Source organism: Jaculus jaculus, chromosome X (assembly GCF_020740685.1).
Source record: "Jaculus jaculus isolate mJacJac1 chromosome X, mJacJac1.mat.Y.cur, whole genome shotgun sequence".
Classification (NCBI taxonomy): Eukaryota; Metazoa; Chordata; class Mammalia; order Rodentia; family Dipodidae; genus Jaculus; species Jaculus jaculus.
The window spans coordinates 147596915-147613461 of record NC_059125.1 but is presented as its reverse complement, the minus strand read 5'-3'; the positions used below and the strand labels follow the sequence as shown (position 1 = coordinate 147613461).

At 42.2% G+C, this 16547-nt stretch overlaps 1 protein-coding gene across 3 annotated transcripts in view; it reads left to right on the top strand.

Moving 5' to 3' along the window:
• The window catches only part of Ids (iduronate 2-sulfatase), a 40613-nt gene that overhangs the window by 12616 nt on the left and 11450 nt on the right, over positions 1–16547 (top strand). For all 3 annotated transcript variants that reach the window (XM_045140381.1, XM_045140382.1, XM_045140379.1), the window contains exon 7: positions 13884–14010. In XM_045140381.1, coding sequence (XP_044996316.1) covers positions 13884–14010 — 127 coding nt within the window. The remainder of the gene's footprint in view (positions 1–13883; positions 14011–16547) is intronic.

Sequence of the window (16547 nt, the reverse complement as noted above, 5' to 3'; positions counted from 1 at the left end):
CCTTTATGATGAACTTGGGGACCAGAGACGACCTTTAGCATTCTTACTTAAGATACTTTCCTTTCAAAAGAATACAGAATCTTCCTATGTTAATCCTTGGTTAGGTCTTGCCCTCATTCTCTGGGCCTGAGACTTTAAGTTTGCTTACATTGTTTTCAGTGTCAAACTTTATATTTTTCATCTTTCTTCTCTATATATCCCCTCTCTTCTATTGTAGAGCTGAGCAGCAAAGAGAAACTGTGCTACGGACTCTGTCTTTCTTGAAAATTCCTCTGTGAAACACATTAGTCTGTTTTACGTTTAAATTCAACTTTATTCAAGTTCTCAGGACAAAGGCAGAATGTACCCATTTTCTATGCCAGAATCTCAATGACCTTATAACTCAGTTCCCATTAAAGCCCCTCCTCTTTTTTCTCTCTGGAACTTCATGAATCAAACCCACATAGTCCACATTTTTCTTGGTCTTCTGGTCTTTTGAACTCCCACCAGAATGGTACAGTAAGCTCTGCTTATAGCATTGTAAGGCTTCTCTAATCCAAAATCCCAAATTCGTCTATGTTTCTCCCAAAAACCAATTCCAAAATATTTAAGAACCACATTGTCAGGTTTATTTATTTTTATTTTTTCTTTATTAGTTATGTATATAATCGGTATGTAAACAGCACATGTTGTTACCATTGTTAGCCTCTTCCTTGTCCTCCCCCCTCCAAAGGGACCCTCCTCATGGGGAATGTGAGTCCTGAATTGTGGGGTTAGCCATCAGTTATGGGTAAGATGCAATGTCTCTGTGCATAATGTCCCAACTTGTGGCTCTAACAATCATTCCACCCCCTTTTCATGAATTACCCTGAGCCATGTTGGGTTCGTTTTAGATCTACTTCAATGATGAGGTCTTGGGAACCTCTTTGTCTCTGGATATCTGGTTTGATAGGAGTTGAGTATTCTCTGTGTCTATCTTCTTCACCCTTGTGCCAGGTTCACTGAGAAAAAAGCCCTGTTGCTCATTTCCCCAATTATTCTATGGTTTTAGCTGGGGCCCTGGTGAGGTACAATGGGCTGATTCTTTCCTCAGGTTCTGTGTCCATCTGAAAAAGAGAAGCAAATTGTCTCACAAAGAGTGAAGTCAACACCAGATAAATGAGATAACCATTATTGTTTTAGAGAGAATTTAATAGGTATAGATCCTCTTTTAGCCTACAATTGGTGGGAGTTTGATAATGGAGAGCAGGTTCATTTTTTTGGATATGATTCTGACTTGTTTTCTACTTCTGGCTATGGGTTCTATTCCACTGAGTGGATCTGTTAGCCAATCCAAGAGCAGTTGGCTACCCACCATGGCTGTATGCCACTATTGCAGTTGGGTAAGTATCATGTCAGGTTCTTTGGTGCTGAGTAGCTTAGATCACTAGTTGCTTGGACAGAAGTTGGTCATTTTCCCCCCAATAGCTCATGTAGCACCTTCTGGCTCTAGACAAGCTGTCTGGGGATCGACTCTCTTCCAGATTCCAGCCAGGTCTCTCCATGTGGTGTCTTTGGCAGTCTGGTCTTACCATTAACCTTTGGTGAGTAATCAAATACCCTGATAGGAGTCTGTCTTCTTTTGGGAAACCTTGTAGGTCTCTCTGATCAACAGTTCATTGTGGATGTTAACTGCATCCTGGTACTGGGAATTATAGGCCAGAGCTAAGGGAAAAGAAGAAAGAAAAATATAGATAATATAAAAGAAAAAGAGAGAATAGAGAAGAGGGAGAAAGAGAAATAGGAGAAAATTAAGGTTAGTTTTCATCATACCCATTCCAGGGCATTTTGGTTCAGATGTAACCACATCTTGATTATCCATTCGTCTAATGATGGACACCTGAGTTGATTACAGTTCTTAGCTATTATGAATTGAGCAGCTATTAAACATATTTGGGAAAAATCTCTGTGAGCTGAGGCATAGAGCTTTTAGGGTAAATGTCCAGTAAGGAAATAACTAGGTCTGTTGGTAACTCTATAGTCAACCATTTTAGGAGTCTCCATATTGCTTTCCATAGTGGTTGTACCATCTTACATTCCCACCAACAGTGAATGAGAGTTCCTATTTCTCCACATCCTCACCAGCATTTGTTTTCATTTGATTTTTTAATGTTTGCTGTCCTTACTGGGGTAAGGTAGAATCTCATAGTTGTTTTAATTTGCATTTCCCTGATGGCAAGGGATATTGAACATTTTCTTAAGGGTATGCTTCCCATTTGTATTTCTTCCTTTGAGAACTCCCTGTTGAGCTCAGTGCCTCATTTTGTGAGTGGGTTGTTTGATTTTTTTTTTTTCTTAGGCTTTTGAGTTCTTTGTAGATTCTAGAAGTTAGGCCTCTGTCAGCTGTATAGGTGAAAAAATTTTCTCCCATTTAGTGGGTAATCTATTGGCTCTGCATATTGTATGTTTGTCTGTGAAAAAACTTTTTAGCTTCATGAGATCCCAGTGGTTGAGTGATTGTTTAATTTTCTATTGTTTAATATTCCTGTATTGTGGAAAGTTCCTCCTGATTTTTTTGTCTTCCAGTAGTAGCAGAGTTTCTGATCTTTTTTTTTAAATTTTTTTGTTCATTTTTATTTATTTATTTGAGAGTGACAGAGAGAGAGAGAGAGAAAGAGACAGAGAGAGAGAGAATGGGGGGCGTGCCAGGGCTTCCAGCCACTGCAGACGAACTCCAGATGCATGCGCCCCCTTGTGCATCTGGCTAACGTGGGTCCTGGGGAATCGAGCCTCGAACCAGGGTCCTTAGGCTTCACAGGCAAGTGTTTAACCACTAAGCAACCTCTCCAGCCCAGAGTTACTGATCTTATATTGAGGTATTTGATCCACTTGGACTTGATTTTTGTGCATGGTGAGATGTGTGGATTGAGTTTCATTTTCCTGCATATAGTTATCCAGTTTTTCCAGCACAATTTGTTGAAGATGCTATGTTTTTTTTCCAGCCTACATTGTTAGGGCCTTTGTCAAATATCAAGTAGCTGTCATTACTTGACCCAATGTCCAGGTCTTCTATTCTGTTCCACTAGTCTATAATCCTGTTTTTATGCCAATACCATGTTGTTTTGTTTCTATTGCTTTGTAATATTGCTTTAGATCAGGTATGGTGATGCCTCTAGAGGTGTTTCTTTTGTTAAGGATGTACTGAGGCCTTCTGTCATTCCTTATGAATTGTAAGATCAGTTTTTCTATCTCTCTGCATAAAAATGTTATGATTTTTATTGGTATCGCATCAAATCTGTACATTGCTTTTGTAAGACTGCCATTTTCACAATGTTAATTCTGCCTAACCAGGAGCATGGGAGGTCTTTTTCATTTTCTCATGTCTTCTCCTATTTATTTTTTGAGTGTTTTTATGTTTTCATATATAATCTTTCACATCCTTGGTTAATGATATTCCAATGTATCTTATTTTATTTTTTTGTTTCTATTGAAAATGGGACAATGTCACTAATTTCTTTCTCTGTATCTTTGTCTTTTGCGTATAGAAAGGCTACTGATTTTTGTGCATTGATTTTGTATCCTGCTACTTTGCTGAAGGAATTAATCACCTTTACGAGTTTTGAAATGGAGTTTCTCAGGTCACTTATGTATAGAATCAGGTTGCCTGTGAATAGGGTTAACTTAACTTCTTTTAAAATTATTTTTGTTTATTTTTATTTATTTATTTGAGAGTGTCAGAGAGAGAAGGAGGGAGGGAGGGGGGAGAGAGAGAGACAGACAGACAGAGAGACAGAGAATGGGCACACCAGGGCCTCCAGCCACTGCAAACGAACTCGAGACGCATGTACCCCCTTGTGCATCTGGCTAACATGGGTCCTGGGGAATCGAACCAGGGTCCTTAGGCTTAGCAGGCAAATGTTTAAACACTAAGCCATCTCTCCAGCCCTAACTTAACTTCTTATTTCCAATTTGTATCCCTCTTATTTCTTTTTCTTGTCTTGTTGCTTGAGTTAGGACTTCTAGTAGTATATTGAAGAGCTGAGGTGAGAGGGGGCATCCCTGCCTTGCTCCTGATCTCAGTGGGAATTCCTTCAGTCTCTCCCCATTAAGTATTATTTGGGCTTTAGTGGATTATATAGTCTTTGTTATGTTGAAATATAAACCATCCATGCCAGTTCTCTCCAATGTTTTGATCATGAAGTGATATTGTATTTTTTCGAAGGTCTTTTCTGCACCTATTGAAATGATCATGTGGCTTTTGTGTTTAAGCTTTTTTATGTGGTGTATTACATTGACAGATTTCCGTATGTTGAACCACCCCTGCATTCCTGGGATAAAGCCTACTTGATAAAGGTAGATAATGTTTTTGATGTGTTGTTGAATTCGGTTTGTGAGGATTTTGTTTAGGATCTTTGCATCTATAAGTTCATCAGGGAAATAGGTCTATAGTTTTCTTTTCTTGTGGCATCTCTGCCTGGTTTTGGTATTAGGCTGATACTAGGTTCATGAAAGGAGTTGGGGAGCTTGCTCTGTTCTCCAATTGTGTGGCACAGTTTGAGAAAAATATTTTTCAGTTCTTCTGTGAAGGTCTGATAGAATTCAGCTAAGAAGCCATCTGGTCCTGGACTCTTCTTTTTCGGGAAGTTTTTGATTACATTTTCAATCTCGATGAGTGTGATAGGTTTGTTTGGGAGATTAATGTGCTCTGAGTTCAGCTTTGGTAAGTGGCATGCATCCAGGAATTTGTCCATTTTCTCCATATTATCCACTTTGTGGAGCAGAGGTTTTTGAAATAAGACCTAATGATTCTCCAAATTTTACTTATGTCTGTTGGGATCTCTCCTTTTTCATTTCTAATTTTGTTAATGTGAAATGTTTCTTTTTTGTTTGGGATCTCTCTGTCTTTGCTATGAAGGCATTTAGTGCTATGGCTTTTCCCCTAAGGACTGCCTTCATTGTGTCCCATAAGTTTTGGTGCAATATTTTCTCATTGTCATTCAATTTTAAAAATTTTGCAATTCATTTGCTACCTATTTATTGGTTAAAACTGCGTTGTTCTTTCTCTAGGAGCTGGTGGAATTCCTGGCACATCTTTTGTTGTTAATTTCTAGCAATTCAGCATTGTGAGCTGATATCAGGAAATTATGTCAGTCTTCCTAAATAAATGAAGGCAGGCTTTATGGCTCAGTATATGATCTGTGTTAGAGAAGGTTGTCAGGTTTATTGAAGTAAGGAACCAGTTAGAATTCCATTTCAGTTACTTTCTGATTGATGGGATTAATTATCTAATAAGCAACAGCTGATGGTTGTAAAGGGATTATTTGAGGACTATAATTTCAAAGGAAAGTATGGTAGGAGCAGGAAGCTGGCTCACATTACCACATCAGCAGGGAGGAAGTAGAGAGGGGAATGCTACTGTTTATTACCTGTCTCCTTTGTACTTTAGGACCCCAGATCATGGAATGCTGCACTTCACATTTAAAGTGAGATAACCTTAACTTAATCAAAATCTACATAATCTGTCACTGGTGATTGTAGGTCCTATCAGGCTGACAATCACTATAAACCTTGATAACACTGCTCTGTCAAAATGTCTCTAAGAAGAACCTTTGTACTTGGGTATGATTGCACATGCTGTTAATCCTAACCCTAGGGAGTCTGAGGCAGGGGGAATCACTTTGAGTTTAAGGCCACCCTGGGTTACATAGTGAAGCCCTATCTAACAACACAAACAAGGGGGCTGAGTGTGGTGGTGCATGCCTTTAATCTCAGCACTCAGGAGGCAGAGATAGGGATTGATATGAGTTTGAGGTCACCCTGAGACTATATAGTGAATTCCAACTCAGAGGAGTCTGGGCTAGAGACAGACTCTACCTCAAACAAACAAACAAACAAACAAAAAACACAGACAAACAAACAAAACAATCCAAACAAGCCTTCTTTGTGTTGAATGTAAAGTGCAGGCGGGTGGTTCTGTTAGTATTGAGAACATGGGTAGTTCTGGGTGGATTGAGTCTCAGTTTCCAGAGGAGGAAGCATCCAGAGGTTAGGTGGCCTGCTGCAGGCATGCACAGGAGTAGAGAAAAAGTCTGAGTGAAAATCCCTAACCCATGGGATTTAGTGTGGGTGCTAGTTAATTATAAGGTGTCAACAACTCCCTAGTAGCCCAGAATTCTCAGTTTGTTTTCAGGCTTCGTCTGTGTGAAATCCTACACCTGTTACTCTCAGTGAGACTGGGTAAGCTGGGCCTTGGTACAAAGAGAAGTGGAGCACCATTATGGCCAGTGCTATCAGCTACTGTCTGGTGTCCCTGTGCAATACAGGGGAAAAGCAGCACAGAGGTCATTATGCTGACTCATCATCCAGCCTCTCTTTGATGTGAGTACAAAAGACATGCTGAACCACATTTGTTTTGGAAGTCTTACCACATGAATGCTAAGAGAAACAAGTAGTGGTGGGTATGTAAGAAGAGAGCAATGTTTTCAAAGCATCAGAATTGCTGGGCCGACTTGTTAGAAGTGTAGAATCCAGGCACACCCAGTCTTAAAGAATTGAAAATTGGACTTGTAGACATACTTTTTTTTTTTTTTTTGGTGGTACTTGTAGTTGAACCTAGGGCTCCACACATGATAGGCAAGTGCTTTACCACTATGCTTCATTTTAATCCCTAGAAGGTGAAGATGAGACTCAAAACCTACATTTACTCAAAAAGCATGCTAGGTGATTATGATGCACTCAATAGTTTGAGGACCACTGCAGGAGAATACTTTTAATTTGTTTATTTTGAAAGAGAGAGGGAAGGAAAGAAGAAGAGGAAGAGTGAAGGAGGGAGAGAATGAAAATGGGTATATCAGGGCCTCCTGGGGCACTTCAAACAAACTCCAGAATGTACCTGGCTTTATTGTGTACTTGGGAATTGAGCCTTAGTCATCGGGCTTTGCAGGCAAGCATGGAGCTAAGTCCCCACTCCAAGAATAGAGTTTGAAATAACAACAAATATTAAGGTTTCTTTTGATACCCAACCCTCTTTGGCCTCTTGAGTTTGCACAGGCAAAGTTTAGAGGGTGTAGTGTGTATTCTTTGCCTCTTTGAGACTCCTGTTTGTTTACAAGTTTTGCATCATCTGTAGAGGTGATTGCAAGAGGGTTCAAATTGCAGCTCAGAGGCTGTACTTGAACTGCGTGCCAGGAAGGATTCCAAGCTTTTATGTGTGCCATCATCTTCTTTGACCCAGATGGACACCCTGTTAAGTCAGGAAACTATAAACAAGGAGGCATGCTGACTAGTGTAGAATGAAGTTTGTGCAAAGTGTAGCTGGCTGTGGCCCAGGAGCATGTCACTTCAAAGCATTTTAGTTGTCTTTGTCATTTTGGAACAGATTTGTTTTGAATTTAATTTCCACCTAGCACTGGCCTGGCACACGATCTCTACCAAGTCATTTCACCTCTCTGGGCCTCACTCTTTTTTAAAATATATATTTTATTATTTTATTTGTGTGTGAGAGAGAAAGAGACAGAGACAGAGAGAGAGAGAGAGAGAGAGAGAGAGAGAGAGAGAGAGAGAGAGAGAGGGAGAGGGAGGGAGGGGGAGGGAGAGAGAAGAGAGAGAATAGGTGTGCCAGGGCCTCCAGCCACTGCAAACGATCTCTAGATGCATGTGCCACCTAGTGCATATGGCTTACATGGGTCCTGGGGAATAGAACCTGGGTCCTGTGACTTTGCATGCAAGCACCTTAATTGCTAAGACATCTCCCAGCTCTGGGCCTCACTGTTTATCTGTCAGGTGGAAGCAGAATGGGTAGTTTTTGTGGGATAACACTAACTGGAAGTTTCAGTGAGGAGTGTATGGAACATTTGGAAATATCCAAAACAAGTGCCAACTGCATGGTGAGGTCTACCTTCAAGTTTAGAGTCCCCTGTTCACACTCGTGGCCATTGGACACAGCAGACAGCATGACACAAAGAGATAACACAGTGCTCTTATTTGTGAGGCCATGTTTCATTTTCCCCTTGGACTTGAGCCTTGCTCCCTGACCTGTTGGAGCCTTGTATGTCCTCTGCTCAGCTCCCCCTAACTCTTCTCTTGAGGAAGCTCTCATCTCTGCTCTTAGACCAGCTATTACTTGGTCATGATTTCTCCTCATTGCAGTTCCCTTGCCCAGTGTTCTTGTTATCTCTCTCCCCTGTCTTGGGGGCCTCTTGACTTTGTGTCTTCCTTGAATTGCCAAGGCCCCATGGCTGGCCACTTCTGTTCTTGCCAGTCTCTCAACGTACTTGTTCCATTTGCAACAATATGATTATGAGACAGTCTCACCATTAGGGCTATGGGAGAGAAAGCATTCTGCCACAAGGTGGAGAGACTTAGAGCTACCCAGGCGAGCTGAGCTCTGGGCTTGTGTCACTGACTCCCTGCAGAGTCTGTTTGCTCATATCCCCCATCCCTCCTGCTTTTCCCTGTCTTCTCCTTTGCTCGTTTGCTCCCTCATCTGCTCTTCAAGTGCATTGAAGAGTGGTCCACTCTGGCTGTATCCATGTTCTTCCTTGTCTGTTTGTGTTTCATCCTCCTCTGTTTGGACTGCTGCCTCTCTGGCTCACTAAGAATTGTCTCACCTGGAATTTTGTGGGTAGATACAGGAGAGTTCAGTAGCTCACTCGCTCATAGGCTACCTCGGCTCTCCCTGAAAAGGGAGGTAGGCTTGGTGGATCAGGACCAAGCCTCTGCTGCAGCAGCCTGCTTGAAGTTGAAGTCACTAGTTCTCTCAAACTTGTGTGCTGAGGAGACTCAGATGTTGGCCTCGGCTCCAAGGCTGAACTCAGCAGAGAGGCTCATGAAAACGAATGTATTGAGACAAAGGAAAGGATCTGGCAGAAAGCAGCATCTATTATCCTGGGCTTGGCAGCAAGGAAGAGGACAAGTAGTGGAATTCCTACAATCTGAAAAGCACACTGGAAGGTGACATAGAAGCTGAACAATGGGTGACGGAGAGAGGTGTAACATTCCAGCCCCTCAATCTAGAAGCGTTAGTGAGAACCAACAGCAATTTACTAGACAAAAGACTAAGGATCAGAATTCCCAGATGAAGATTGTTTACAAGAAAAAGAATAAAGACACAGTTACAACTCATCAGCAGCCAGGCCATGCAAAATGTCTGGAGGAACAAAAATTTTTCTAGCCGGGCTTGGTGACGCACGCCTTTAATCCCAGCACTCAGGAGGCAGAGGTAGGAGGATCACCGTGAGTTCGAGGCCACCCTGAGACTCCATAGTGAATTCCAGGTCAGCCTGGGCTAGAGTGAGACCCTACCTTGAAAAACCAAAATAAATAAATAAATAAAAATTTCTAGTAATCCAAATTGGAACTTTAGCCTATCGAGTCCCAGTTTGCGTGTTAAGTCTCAAGCAAGTCAGAACTATGCTTGAGCCAAATTTAGTGAGCCACCATCACCAAGTGTTCTTCCCAAGCCACCAAGCCACTGGGTTCCAGTTTCATTTAATCCTTCAGATAAGGAAATAACAACATTTCAACTTAAAACCTTACTTAAAGTTCAGGCCTAAGATGAAGTACTAATGTTTAAATTTAGCACTGTTTACATAGTCATGAATTGGTCTGAACCAAATTGACTTTAGGAGGTAAAACTTCTAATTTACATGTATAATTAAGACTATTCCATTTGTTTTATGTGCTGTGTGCGTGGTGTCATATCAATCCAATATAATTGAACTTGGTAGGATTGCCAAGTAAGTAAGTTCAAGTGAACCATTCAGATTGATTTGGGGAATAGCTGACTTTTAAATTGTCTATTGGTTGAGACAGTAGTTTATTTACAGTCAGTTAGGTTATAGCTTTCTAGCTGAAATATACAAGGCTGAAAATAATGTGGACATTAGAAAGTTAAATGTGCTAGGGGCACCTAACAACCTAATGCACTGCCAGAAGAATCTGACTTTTTAGTGAAGCTTTCATTTCACTAAATTGTACTTACTCATTGGTGTATGTGTGAAGGTCAGTCAGGACTTGCTAGAACAAAGCAGTCTATGCCCCAGTGGCCCTGGTTTTTGGATCTCACTCTAGCCCAGGCTGGCCCTGAAGTCACAGTGATCCTACCTTAGCCTCCCATGTGCACTGGGATTAAAGGTGTATGCCACCAGGCCTGGCTTTGTCCCTATTTCTTAAGTATAGTGGATATGCATCTGACTGCAGTTGATCTAAGTTTTTTAAAATACTTGTTCAAAGTAGGGAGGTGTATAATGTTTTAAGTACATAGAGAAGAAAGAGCCATGTAAATACATGTAATAACCTTGTAACCTATGTAAAATTTTCTTTTATCCTACAGAGATTTATTTTTATTATGAATTTGCTGGGTGTATGACCATATACTTTTTTCTTCCTACTAGGGCCTTATTTTAAAGGTCCCCAATTATTTCAAAGAAATTGGCCCTCATGCTAAAGCGCAAGTGCATGTACAATTGATTTGGTTTTAAGCTGCATGTCAAAGTAAAACCTTATGTTAAGATTATCTTAAAAGATTTAAGCTGCTAAGACATTTCCTGCTCCTGAGATACAAAATGCAGTACAGGATCTCCCCTCTGTTTCCCAGTCTTTAAATCCAAAGGCTCACTTTTGCTCTCACCAATCCTTACGGGGCAGTGCTTGGGTTCCAGTGGCGCTGGTGCTTTTGGTGATTAAGTACAATTTAGGGAGACTTATGCAAAAGGTGTGATCTCAACCCAAAGGATGAAAATGCCACTAGCTGTTAATACTGCTATCTGATTTGATACCTGTATTTTGATGTGGACAAGCAAAATTAGCTAAGTTATAATTCTCCAGATTCTGATGAGATGTAGAAATCTTTTTAAGTAGGGCAAAAGTATATTAAAGAAATATAGGAAGACTTCCAAGAGTGGGAGGGTGTCCTCAAAAGAAAGCAGAGGGGTTACAGATCTTGAATCTTAATGGACTTTCCATGATACTTAATGCATATGATCTGAGTTTGAACCATGAAATTAAAAAAAAAATTCTTCTCAGTAGCTTGCTTTTAAATAACTTGACTACCTAATCTTTATAAAAATGTCCATAACAACAACAAAGAAAAGTTTTCTCACCTGGGTGGGCACTGACCTTGTTGGCAAATAAAATCCATCATTTGGATCTTGGCTTTCCATGAGCTCTGCTGTATTCTCACTGTTGAATAGCACCCTCCCTTCTGGAACTTCCTCTGTCCTGGGGGCTTCCTTGCCAGTGGTATTAGTCAGGGTTCTGTAGAGTAGCAGAACTGATAGAATGAATTTGTATTAAAAAGGGGATTTATTGGATTAGTTTATGGCAGTCCAACAATAGCTGTCTGCAGGCTTAAGAGTCTGTAAACCAAATAGCTTCTTGGTCCACATGGCTAGATGCCCCCTCAGCATTTCCAGTCTGGTACTGAAGGCCTTGAGGATTCCTGGAGAGCTACTGGTCTTCAGTGCACATTAGAAGGCTGCAGAAATATGTTTCCGATGCAAGTGAAGGATATGCCAGTGAAGGATATGCCAGTGAATAGCTGGGATAGCTAGGTAAAAGGTACTTACCAGCAAGTAGCACAGCCAGCCAGGCAAAAAGGAGCTTTGTTAGCTCAGATTTCTTCTTGCCTACCACCCAGAGGGCTGTCCACTCTGGAAGAAGGACTTCCTCTTTCAGTTAATCCTTTTTGGAAGCAACATTATACGTCACCCAAGAACTGAACCATCACACCAGCCCGTCTGTGTGCCACTCGGTTCCAGTCTTCATGGCTGATCTTTCCTTCTGTGTCCCTCTTGCTTAGGTTTTGGCCTCTGCTGTATCCTCTTTGCCTCTTTTCTTTAGCAAGCCTCATCTGAGCCATGCAGATAGATGAATCCAGACTACCCCTCTAGCTTAGGCTTCTCACCTGATTTTCAGGTGCACATATCTACCTGCCTGTGAGAGCTGTTTCCAGGCAGAAGACTGTGGAGACCTCAGATCTCTCTGTTTCCATGTGGCAAGACAGCTGTCCCCGCTCTGCCCTGTTCCTTGCTCTTCTACACACTTTTTTGGAACACTGAAGTGGATCTTGATATTTCAAGCTTTTTTTTTTTTTTTTTTGAGACATCTCCCTATGTAGCCCAGGGTGGCCTCAAGCTCTTGGCAATACTACTGCCTCTGTTTTCCAAGTCCTGAAATTATAAGCATGTACCTCCATGTTTTTCTGCTTTTTTATTTATTTATTTTTCTTTCAGCAAGCATGCTTAGCATTTCTTAGGTAACAGCAGTGGTGTAGTGTTATTTTGTGAAAAGCCCCTGGAATTGGTGTCACCACATGACTTAACCTACAGCCCAGAGTGTATTGGCTTTTTGCCTTGAAAGACAATAACACTCTGGCCTGCAGCTTGAGACCTCCACTCCCTGGAAGGACCTGTCACGTCTATGTCATCCTGCCCTCAGCTCCAAACATGCCCTGTTTTGTCATGACTCCACACTGTTCTGTGTGTTCTAGCTTTATCTGACAGCCACTTCTGAGAATCTCTTACATTCTGTTGGTAATTGCAGACTCTTTTGAGAAGCCTTCTCTAATTTCCTAGGCCAGCTTGAGGGCTAACCCTCCTGTCTCATCTATGGGTTCCTCTAATAATATGTGTGTTTTCCTGTCTCCTGGTTGTATCTGGCCAGGTGCTCATTAGGTTTGAGAACCATGTCTGCTTCTATATTTCCTTCTTTCCAAAAACTAGCATAGGAAGGAGGTGTTTTGGTCCTCATGAGGACTAAAATTCTTCAAGTTTTGGGCTGAAACATTTATTTACCAAAAGGTCTAAGTGGCCAGGGGTTCATTATGCTCTGTATAAATTTAGATGCATATCTGGTTTCATGTCTGTTCTCCTCACTGCAAGAGGAAGAGGACAAGTCTCCTGACTGCTTTTACTGTGGGAGTGACAGGAAACAAATGACAGGTCTAGTTGGCAAGTCAGGGACCCAAGGGTGACAGAAGATGATGTCGGTCTGATAAGTGGTTCTCTTGCTTCTCCCTATGTGGGGGTGTGAGGGGAGGATGAGTAATCTTTTTCCGTAAGGCCTGTAAACAAGGGTAGGAGAATCATCTCAGGAAGGGCCATTGTTACTGAGGGTTATGTAGTAGCTGTCCCCTACACCCCTCTTGGGTTTAGGGACTTTGGTGGTTTGGTTATCCTCTGTTGCTCTCTTGCCTGCTGCAATTTTGTTACAGATAGCTTTATCTGACAGCCATGGGCTGTGGATTTACCATCTTGTGCTGGGTGAGAAAGTGGTCAGGGGGTAGCCTGCTTAGGGTCATTGTTCTGGGTTACATTGTGTTCTTTCAAAAGATGCACTGAAGTCCCAACTCCTGCAACTGCAGACTGTAGCCCGATTTGGAAACAGAATCCTTGTAGGTGTAGTTAAGACTATTGTTCTAATAATGGACAGGGAACAGAGGCACAGATGGACATGAGAGAAGAAAGAGGCAGAGGTTGGAATGACACAGCCACAAGCCAAGAAATGCAGTAGCTACAAGATACTAAATGAGGCAGGCTCCACGGCTCCAGACTTCAGACCCTCTCCAAGCCTTGGTTGTCTCTTCTGGCCTCCATAGCCAGGAGGCAGCCCATTTGAGTACTTGCTTCAGTAGCTGCAGGAGTAGAGTGCTGCTGAATTGTGTCTTGGAAACTCATAGCCCACACCAGAGCACATGTGGATCTGGACCGGCAGGGGCTTAGGGAACAGTTTTGGTGTACATCTCCCCCTCACTGAGACTTGGTTTGGAGTCTGCAGGCAAAGCGATGCAGAAGGTAGAGGAAAGTCATCAAGCGCATTAGTGGAGGGTTGGGATTGGGAGAGCCCCTCAGGCACACATAGTCTCTGTGCCTCAACAACTGAAATTTCACTCACTGTTGGTATTGGTTTTCTTTTTCCATCTGCAGCAGAAAATCCGCCAGAGCTACTTTGCGTCCGTGTCATATTTGGACGCACAGGTCGGGCTCCTTCTGAGTGCCTTGGATGACCTTCATCTGGCCAACAGCACAATCATTGCATTTACCTCTGATCATGGTAAGCATTCGCACGGTGGCTGGTGAGTCCTTCAGAGCTCCAAGCTTCCTGTGAAGTTTTCCAAGTCTAGTATCTTGGGGTGTTTTGTGGTCAGCCTCATAGTAGTAGGACCTCTATCATGGATACTGGGGGCCAAAGGAAGGTGGGGGCTTGAGGCAGCCTTGGAGAACTGAGCAGGAGCTCTGCGTTTGTGTGTGGAACAGCTGCTTGCCTCTTAGTTTTTAGATTAATTTTTAAATTTGCATATAAACTAATGGGCCTCATCATGGCATTTCAGACATGTCATTGTACTTTATTCCAGTTCGTCTTTGTCCCCTATTGCCTCTTCAGTGTTCCCTGCCTCTCCCTTCAGCTTTCAGGCCACATGTATTCCTCTACTCTGTCTTTCTCCCTTTCTCCCCTTAGGTGTCTTCCTGTGAGAGAACCCTTCAAACTCATTTCTAATCTAAAGGATTAGAAGACTTAGATTCTCTTAGGAGCTTCCAGAACAATCCTGACAGAGTCCAGCAAGGCCCTCAGATCTGACTAGATTGCTCCCTAACACTATCCCCACTGCTATTTCTGAGAGGACGCTGGGTGGTTTCACCTTTACTAAATATGAAGCTATCATTTAAAAAATATATTCTTATAATTGAAAAATTTGCAACATTCCCACAAGTGAAAAATAGAGCACAGTTGAGCACTAGCAGCACTTTTGTTCATTGTACCCTTTTCCAACCCTGCTCCCAGTGTTTTGAAATAATCAGAGGTAGCTCTTTTTATTGGACATTGTCTCTAAAAACTAGCACTTATTTAAGTACAGCCAAATTCCATTATTGTACTTAGAAAAAGAGAATAATTTTGCATATTATCAAATATAAAATAAAACAATGGTAAATCATAGCATATACTTATTATGAAAAAAAAATAACATATACAGAACTTATAATGCAGGGACAGATGTGTGACCCTGTGATGTGTCTCTCTGGGGCTGACTAGTACTAACAGATTGGGACTTGGCCTACCAGCCATTAGGTGTGCATATGTGTACACAGAGAGATGTTGTTTATGCACAGGTGTGTGACATGTAGCATATCACAGAACGTGGTTGATTGTGCTGTGTGTTCTTTTCCCTGTGTTCCATGTCACATGCTTGGAGGTCAGAAGAAGTCATTGGGTGCTAATTCTTTGACTTCCGCCATTTTGAGGCGGGGTTTCTTATTGTTCACTGTTGCTAATGGCCAACTAGCTGGCCTGCGAGCTTCTAGGGAATTCTCCTGGCTTGGCCTCCCATGTCACTGTAGAAGCACTCTGAGTTTGTAGATGCCTGCTACAGTGTTGTAGCGTTATGTTTCTGGGGATGTGACTTCAGTTCCTTGTGATTTGTACTTTATTCACTGAGCCAGCTCCCTAGCCTGGAAAGTGCGTCTTGCCACGCTCTGAACACCCTCTCCTTCTTGCAGCACTATGGGAAGAGGAAAGGACAGCCTCCACAATGGCATGATGACTGATTGTGCAGAGGGTCCTTTCGATTCAGGATGTTAGGATGACCTCAGTTTCAAGTCTGATCCAGTCCTAGTCCTGTTCTGAGGCCACAGTCCCAGAAGGCTGCAGAGAGTGAACAAGGCAGGGTTCAGGCTAGACTCTGTATCCTCTCCTGCCAGAAGTCAGCAGAGAGGACTGGGGTGACTAAAGTAAGGACAGGTGTGGCAGTGCTTTCTGCAAGTCACCCAATGTGAAATTCTCTGTGTACAATCCTCACAGCCCAAGTTTTATATCTAAAACTGTGCTCACACTTAAATATGTTAACATATTGGAGATTTTCAAACTGTAGTAGTGTTCACACTATATTTGCAATGGATGTTTGAAAGTAGTGATGAGGATCTGTGTGTGTGTACGCTTTTTGAGGTAGGGTCTGTCTCCCTGTAGCCCAGGCTGGAATTCACTGTGTAGTCTCAGGATCGCTTTGAACTCACAGTGATCCTCCTACGTAGGCCTCCCAAGTGCAGGGATTAAAAGGCATTCACCACCAAGCCCGGCTAGGACCTTTGATTATAATCAAGCTAATTATTTGGAATAATTTTTTTTCTGCCCATGATCAGTCTTAAAAATGAGCAAGACATCTATTTAATTTTTTATTATTTATTTGCAAGTACAGAGAGAGAGAGAGTGGGTGTGCCAGGCCCTCCTACCATTGCCAATGAACTCCAACTGCATGCACCACCTGTGCATCTGGCTTTGTGTGGGTACTGTGTAATCAAACTCTGGTCATTAGCCTTTGCAGGCAAGTGTCTTAACTACTAAGCTGTCTCTCCAGCCCAACCTCTTTGTTTTGTTCATAGTTCTACAGCTCATGTTTTGCTTACATAGCTCCTGGAAACTTGAGCTTCTGAGTCATGATCCAAAGCAAGACATAGGACAGCGTGGTGAAATCATTGTAACTGTCTGCAGTGAGCCGCAGGGTGCTGCTGAGTGGGAGACTATGTGCTTAGGACAGACCAAACCATGGGTTTCCTGTCTTGCAGGGGAGGCAGATTTGTTTGAGGTTTACTGGACAG